Consider the following 8,548-nt stretch of genomic DNA (forward strand, 5'->3'; position numbering starts at 1 on the left):
TGTGTTGTTGGGTTTGGTTTGAATGTTCATTAGTGTTCTTTGTTTTTCTGAGTTTTGATCTTTTTTGACAAAAAAAAATTTAGTTTGTGTTTTGTTTTTTAAGTTTGATTCATTTTGGTTTCTAGTTTAAGTTTTGGTTTGTTTTTAAGGTTAAACTAGTGGTCTTTGGTTTGGTTTATGGTTGAATTAGGGATTTCAGGTCAAACCATGGCTTTTGGCTCGGTTCAAGATTGAACCTGTATTTTCAAGTCAACCCGATTGATTTTGTTTTTTGGGTCAAGTACTTAAGCTTTGTTTGGTTGATTACTTTTTTGTTGAGAAATTTTTAGCCTAAGGGGTGGTTTGGTAAATATACCCTTAGACATATTTTGACAGTTTTGTTTTGAATAAAAATAGTTTTTTGCCAAACAAACCCTATATAAATTCCTAAAAGATTCTAAAAAATTTCAAGGACCATTTAAAATTATCTGTGGGTCATTCACATATTTTTCTCGCAATTTTATTTAATGTCAAAGCTGTACACTTACACTATAAGAAGCTGATCTAGTATTAAAATACTCACTTTTCATCAAAATCTCAAAAATTTCTGAAAAAATCTCTCATTTTAAAAATATAAATATGTATTTTATTTGGTGTGTGTTCGTCCAAATCTCTCAAAAGATAAAAATTATATTTTGCTTAAAAAATAATATATAAACATATAGTATGATTTAACATTTTTTATATTTATACAAAAAAATAACAAAATATCTTTTCATGCACATTTGAATTTAATAATCAGTTTATTGAATCAATGAGAACTTGATCAATATTTAAATAACTCCTACAAATTTTAATTCATAAGAATTAATGACCAACATTCTAATATAAATATTAGACCTACAAGTAGGTTGACATTTAAATATTAGAAGTTGACTAGAAAATTTCTAAAATTATTTAGGGCATTGATCAATTTTAACTGTGAGTATTTTTCAGCACAATATATGAGTTGTGAAAAACTTTTTTGTCTTTTAGAATAGGTGAAATATGTCAAAGCACCTACATGGATTCTTTCCACAAGAATTTATTTCGACATACGAGCCCATGATAAACTCAAAATGCCAGATTTATTCATGAGAATAAAGCTTTATTCTAAGCCATAGATGAGTCATCGGTTAGGAACGCATTAATACCTTTAAGCAATTTTTAGACCAAGTAATGCAACTTACTTCAAGTAAAGTGCGCTAGGGATGCTAATATTTCTCTAACTAAAACCATTCCTTACCTTAGAATTTCATATAAGACTAGTCCACCCAAGTCTGCTAATAACCTTGAACTAAACAACTAAGTGACGACTACTTGATTCTGACTCTGTAATGCTACAGGTTCACGTGTGACAACTATAATGTCAAGAACTAAAATGATTTAACAAAACAAACATACTAAATGTTATATAATATCCAAATCAAAACTTTCTTGATGAAGAAATAATAATTACACTAGGAAACAATTCACTGAAATGTTAAGTCAAATCACGTATGACTTTTCTAATATTTAAGGAATCATGACAAATTGCTATTATACTTGATTTTTAAATATAAGTCAATTAATTGTTGAATTGATAATAAAATAAATTGTTTAATTTATTTGATCTTATTTTATAATTGAATTATGATTTATATTAGATTAACTTATTAGGGAACCTAATAGGCCACCCACATAATAACCACTGGTCAAAAATTAAAATGGGATGATTAATCATATGTGATTTGATTGTAAATAAATTATATAAATTGAGACCTATAATGTAATTAATACATGAGATTACAATTCTAGACCTAGAAAAAATCAAGTAGGAACTTGATTGAATAAATTTCTAAAGTTATCCTAGAATAATATATATTTAAGGGGAAATTAATATTTTTTAATTTATAGGATTTTTAGGTTTTCCCATAAATAGAATGCTATGCCTTTTATTTTTTAAGGTGAGTAGAGTACAATACAGAAACACTTAAAACATAAAAGAAAAGAAGTAACACTAAAACATATGACTATTCTCTCTCTCTCTCTCTCCTAAAAAGGTTTGGGAGATTTTTTTCACTAGTGGTTTGTGTGAATTATCATTATAGCTGAATATTCGGATGATTTGTGGTTTGTGACAAGCCCAACTTTAAATAAATATTTAAAGTCTAAAAAAAACATTTGATATTCATGTAATCTTCATATAAACCCCAAACAACTCTAGATTTGTTTAATAAAATTCTTAAGGACTCTAAACAACTTTAATTTACTGTTTTCGCTACATGTATGTGTTTCGAGAAACTCAATAATCTTAATCATAATTGTAAAACTTGATTTGACTTGGTCGATCTAGGACTTGAACGATCCAAGTTGAACAAAATTTTTTTTTAGTCAAAACAAAATTGTTTTAATCTTTTTTTATTAAAAAAGATATTTGGGATCAACTTCCATTTTACATTTTTTTGAATTAATTTCTCAACAACTAATAAAAAACAAAACCATGTTTAAATACTGAATAATAAAGAAAAAAACTACGTCTTGAGTCCATCACCTATTATTTCGCCAACGCAGATTTACAGATCATGAGAATATGGAACCTTCTAAAGGTGTTTTCGAGTGCATGGATAAATTGGTAACTTGACGACTTCATTATGGAAACACGACTTTTGATAGAGAACCATCTCTTTATCAAACCAAACATTACTATGTGCATCTTCCCATTCTCAAACAGCAAGCTTTTATTTTTATATTTTAAAAATATTTTATTTTTTAAAATTTTAAATTATTTTTTTTTTCATTATTTTCATATCATTTTAATATATTAATATTAAAAATATTTTTTTAAAAATAAAAAAATATTAGTTTAATATATTTTTAAATAAAAATTACTTAAAAAATAATCTTAAATAATGTGAACGCTCATCAGCTGGTTGGGAAGACAAAAGTGATCAGTGGGCTGAGTTCTGTGTACTTTCTATGTATAAATAAATATTAATTTATCTCTCAAAATTCCTTACATGAACCCAGCTTGAAGAGAAAATATCGTGTTCTTTGCCTCTCCACCCTGTCACAATCCAAAGCTGTCTGAAAGCAGACTTTTTCGGACAAAAAAAAGAAAACGACAACATCAAGTAGTTACGATTTCTTAAAAATAATATCACAAAAAAAAAAAAACAACACATCCAATAGAATATTATATTTCACCTCTGATGGATATAATTAAATTAGTTAAATTTTAAAATTTTATTTTTTTAAAAAATTATTAATTTAAGTCCCATAAATTTTTAAAATTACTAAAAATTTATATGATCATTAATTTTAAAATTCATAAAACTAGTTAAGATACATATAAAATAGTCTAAATACTCATATTAATAAAAAAATCACCATATTTATTTCTAGTAGGCCAATAAAATTGTGCTATTATAATAAAACCCAAAGGGTTGTATTACTAAGAATAACATGATTTTCTTAAAATAAAATAAAGAATTGTATTACTTAAATAACATGTTAACATGATTTTTAACATGCAACCCTTACAAATATATGGCACTTTTAATAACACAGCCTTTAATTTTGTTTTTGTATTTTTTAAGGATTTTTTCTATCTCAAATAGCACAACTACGTAGCAGATTGTTTTACTGCTCCAGAAACCTTGGGAGCACTTCAACATATTCTGTACATTTTTATTTCTTACAATTTTATAGAAATTTAATTAAAAGAAAACAAAAAAAAGAAGAAGTAATTATCTGTCTAAGTATGCTTCAAAGTGTGATTGCAGTTATTTTTAAATATTATTTTTGAGATTAATTCATTAAAATGATCAAAAAATATATATAAAAAATAATTTTTGATAATAAAATAATTTTATTTTTTAAAAAATAGAGGTTGACTTGCATTTCTAAACGGGGTATAAAAATCTTTAAATCACTTTTTTGGGAATTGGTTTGGAATTCTGCACGCATCCATGTATAAACAAATTTTAACTCAGAATATCAAGAGAGGTTTTTTAGAGGGGGAGACTTAAATTTTAAGTAATTGACCTAAAAGTAAAGTCAAAGGGAGCCCAAATGAAAGAGTAAAGTTTTTCCAAAAAAAAAATTGTTTAATTAATTAATTTGATAAAAACAAACCTCAAAATGTGGAGCAATCTCACGACAAAAAACTTCCAAAAGAGAATCAATGCACTTAATTTCCATCCTCCAAAATAAAAAAATAAAAAAAATATATTTTTAATTTTTGTAAATAACTTAAAATAATTAAAACCACAACTCTAAAATAAAGGCCTTGTGAGTAGAAAAAACATGAAAAAAGCAAAGAAGAGCAAAGGCAGTGGCGTTTTGGTGAATATGTAGAAAGTGTGGCGTTATTGTTTGAGATGAGGTGGTCAGAGAAAAACAAGGGGTGATCCTGAAAATCCAGCGGTTTCAACACTCAATCTAGGGGGCGGGAAGTGGCCTTCCCAGTCGCCATCACAACCCCAACATTAGATAACCACATTTTGAAACAACGTTCTTTCTCTTCACGCTTCTCTTCCTCTCTCTCTCTACCACTAGATACTTTCAAACCATCTCCTCATGGCCCCTGGTTTTTGCTCCCCATTTCTTAATGTATTATAGTGTATATATAACACACAACCATCTCCTCCTCCCCCCCTTATAGTTTACCCACCTCCTCAAAAGCCTTGCCACCGCCAATCTCCAATCTTGTCGAACCATCATCTCATGATTTGAAAGAAGCCATAATTTATGCTGTTTTTCATGGTGGATTTTTCGTTTCTGTTCTAAACATTCCTTGACCAGCTTTTGAAGTACACATATACATTAACTTCAGCCATCTTAATAGTGGTATGCAAAAGAGATACAGATTTTATACGTCGAAAGTATTTTAGTGGTGTTTTGTTAATGACCATTGAAGCTATGGTGGAGCAAAGAAGAGAATCAGTTGCACAAGTGCACAGGGTTGGATATGCCAATCGGGCTATGATCAGGAAGAAGAGATGCAAGAGGACTAAAAAATGCGCATCGACAGTTCCCATGGCACTGCAGGATCTGTTTGTGTCGTGCAGACAAATTTTTAAAGGTCCTGACACTGTTCCTTTGCCTGAAGACATCAAGAGATTGTGCAACATACTTGGTAAGTTCTTGTATTTGATGGTCTTTGTCTTGGTTCCTTTTGTTTATTTCTTTTCAAATGCACTATACCACTCTCTAACTAGTTAATATTTGAGTGATCCCTAACTATTTAATATGATTCTGAACCTGGAAACTGGTCCTATATAATTAGAATGGTAAAATGGATCTTGCTTTTATATCATTTCCGGTAAAGAATTGCACTTTTAACTTGTAGATTTCTGCAAATGTAGTGATAAATAAATATCTTGTATTCTCTCGGCCAACGAGTAGTGTAAAGATCCAAGTGTCTTTCTAAGATACCCGGATCAAATCTCGCTAGCATCCAAGATGGGATCAAAGAGGAGATCAGCCTTTGTTGTCTAGTGCTAAAGCCCCAACAAAAGAAAAATCATGTTCTTTCTGGTTGCTGTTTTCTTCTTTGTGCTGTTCGATCATGTTCTTTGCGTGTGTTATGCTACAACTATGGTCTGGTTTTGGTATTCTTGATGCATGAATTGGTTGTTAGCTCGAATTCAAAGGGCTCGTCGAAGCACTTCCAATAAGATTTTCTAGTTAATTATGGGAGAAATCATTCACAGCCTCAGTGGAGGTACTCTCTCCCTGCGTTCATATGAAGTGGACTTGTATGGCTCGTCTATAAATTAACGAGGCAAGATATAAACTAAATCCACTTGTATGGACATAAAGCCCATTTCTTTTCAAGGAATTGCATGTGAAGAAAATTACTCAGCATTTTTGTTGTCAATAATCTTTACATTTTTGGTAGGAATCAAGATCTTAACTGAACATTTAACATTTTTCTGATATGATAGTTTTTTTTTTTTTTCTTTTTATAAAATTTAGGTTCTATTTATAAGATGTAAGTGTGTAGGTTGAGCAAGCATTCAGCCACAATTCCTTTCGTAGTTGAAAAAGAAAGGACACTTCTGGATGACCTCGTTAGTTGGGTCTTTTCTGCATGCCAGGCTCGATATATTGCAGACATTGAATTTGATATCCATTGTCAAGGCCAAGACAAGTTTTAATCAACAGGGTACATATGAATTCTTTCCTTAATTCGAGATTTGGTACATAAAAGCATATATCCTATGGTCGTGGGGACCAGCATTCATAAATACTGTGCATATTTTAACTAGGTGACAAAAATACGTTTCAAGATCATAAACTAATGCAACAAGGATATTTTTTTGGCCTACTATGACGAATGGGTTCTGCTGGAAGCATTTCTATATTAAGCATTTAGTTAAATATAATATTATCCAAACGTTATGCAAATATAAAACTTTCGTGGCCTATTAAAGTAATGGTGTGATTGTAATCATTGTCCATTCCTTAACGTGCCTTCTCTCTTGCTGTAGATAACATGAAGCCCGAAGATGTTGGGCTAAGTAGCGAGCTGCAGTTCTTCAAGACTAAAGCTGCAGTTAAAGGGACTCCAAGGGTCACTTACACGACCATTTACCAGTGCAATGATTTTTCGGTGAGACTAGCTATTGCTTGTTTGTTTATTATCATTTTCTGGTCATTTGTGCTGGAATTTGCACGTTGAACCATTTGAGTTCCTTGAAGAGCATAGGACATGGCAGTCCACTCTGTTATATTGTTGACTGCGTGATCATATTAATCTTCAGCAGGGTATAAGACCTTCAAAAAACTTGATTTGAAGCTTTTCAAGAGCATTTTGAATAGTTGATCCAAATAGGATTTGCGCTGTGGCCATATGATTGTTCATGTAGAGTCTGAAATTCTCGCATTCTTCAGTATGAGCTTTGAAATTAGCACATTCAACTAGCAAGTTCCTACAAGAGCATGAAGTCTGGATAACCAGCAGATTTTAAGATTCCGAACATGTGTTGGTCCTGCATACTTGTTTTTGTATAGAACGTAAAATAGTTTCATGAAATAAAATTTATGTTTCAGTTGTTGATCAGTTTTCTTGTCATGTTTCTCTGTGCAGATGTGTATTTTCTTTCTTCCAGCAAACGCCGTCATCCCTCTCCATAACCATCCCGGAATGACTGTCTTTAGCAAGCTTCTTCTAGGGAAAATGCACATAAAAGCATATGACTGGGCTGATCCTCCTAGAGCAGATGGGCCTGACACTCCAATCCAATGTGAGTGTCTCTTGCTCACATTCACACTACTTTTATAATTTAATGAATTAGCAGAACGAGCCCCATAAACAAAATGCATGTTTTTCCAGTGCGGTTGGCGAAACTGGAAGCGGACAGTGTTTTAACAGCTCCTTGCAACACCTCAGTTCTATATCCAACAACAGGTGGAAATATCCATCAATTCACTGCTATCACACCTTGTGCAGTTCTTGATGTGCTTGGACCTCCCTATTCCAAGGAAGGTGATCGAGATTGTTCTTACTACAAAGACTTTCCGTACACTGCATTCTCGAGTAAGTGATCTCCACCTTGCTTTCCTTCTCATGCCAAGAGTTTTGTGCAAATGACACTCGAACGAAGATCCTTTAAAAATGAATTGTTTTATTTTCAATCCGGACTGCTAAGGGAAACTAATCAGTTCATCACACATTCACGTTTACACGGGCCACGATACACACACAGATGAATAGGCAACATGTTTAACATTGATTTAAGTTCCTCATGATGGGAATTCATTGAGTTAAAAGAGGGGTTATTGCATAGAGCTTCTTCAATTCTCCATGGCATGGACATTGGCCAGGACACCTGAACGTTGTGGTGTTGTTTAGGCATTAGCCTTTCCGAGTCTGCCATTTTAATGGGAATCTTGCTTGATGTGCAAGTGAACCGAGCATGTGTGACATGTAAATTCAATATGAAGTGGTGTTATTGAGAATGCTAGATGATTCTGTGATTTGTTTGTTTGTGTGGCATCACCCCTCCCCATGTGTTTGTCACCTAGCATCCTGTTTCTTGAATGTTATGAACATCCCTATATTTACCTGCCAAGAAATCAATGCAGATGGAGAGATGGAGCTGAAAAAAGAAGAGGGTAGCTGCTATGCATGGCTGGAAGAGACGGAGGTGCCAGAGAATTCAAAAATGGATGGAATTGAATATTTAGGTCCACAAGTTGATGAAAGCAGGTGCTAGATGCTAGATAGATGCCTTCACACAGAGTTCCTCTGTTTTTTCTTCTTTTCTTTTCATTTTTCGAAATCTTTGATGGTGGAACTTTACTTCTTCTTCTTCTTCTTCTTCTTTTTTTTTTTTTTTTGTAATTTTCGTGTGTAGAAATAGAAACCTCACATGATATCGCGTTTTCTGTCTGCTGTGAAACCAGGGGCTTCAGTTCCTAGCCCTGCCAATGGTTTATGGTTTTTCTAGCATGTCTAGAGCCCAAAAGACTTCATACTATACTGCCATTGAAGGGTGTCCTCAATCTTGAGCAAAAGCTAGCCAATCTAGATGCTTCATTT

At 32.2% G+C, this 8,548-nt stretch overlaps 1 protein-coding gene across 1 annotated transcript; it reads left to right on the forward strand.

Moving 5' to 3' along the window:
• The first annotated feature begins 4,565 nt into the window (after window positions 1-4,565).
• On the forward strand, window positions 4,566-8,319 carry LOC118027766 (plant cysteine oxidase 2). Its single transcript, XM_035031223.2, has 5 exons — window positions 4,566-5,137; window positions 6,495-6,616; window positions 7,094-7,250; window positions 7,340-7,543; window positions 8,092-8,319. Exons 1-5 carry the CDS (start codon window positions 4,906-4,908, stop codon window positions 8,220-8,222), a joined length of 846 nt encoding a protein of 281 aa, XP_034887114.1. The 5' UTR covers window positions 4,566-4,905; the 3' UTR covers window positions 8,223-8,319.
• The last annotated feature ends 229 nt before the right edge of the window (window positions 8,320-8,548 follow it).

The sequence above is a fragment of the Populus alba genome, chromosome 19 (genome assembly GCF_005239225.2).
Source record: "Populus alba chromosome 19, ASM523922v2, whole genome shotgun sequence".
NCBI lineage: Eukaryota > Viridiplantae > Streptophyta > Magnoliopsida > Malpighiales > Salicaceae > Populus > Populus alba.

Coding starts and splice junctions, on each gene's coding strand:
- LOC118027766 (XM_035031223.2), top strand. CDS start 4,906: ATGACCATTGAAGCTATGGTGGAGCAAAGAAGAGAATCAGTTGCACAA. Junction 5,138..6,494: donor GAGATTGTGCAACATACTTG/GTAAGTTCTTGT, acceptor CTCTTGCTGTAG/ATAACATGAAGCCCGAAGAT. Junction 7,544..8,091: donor TCCGTACACTGCATTCTCGA/GTAAGTGATCTC, acceptor AAATCAATGCAG/ATGGAGAGATGGAGCTGAAA.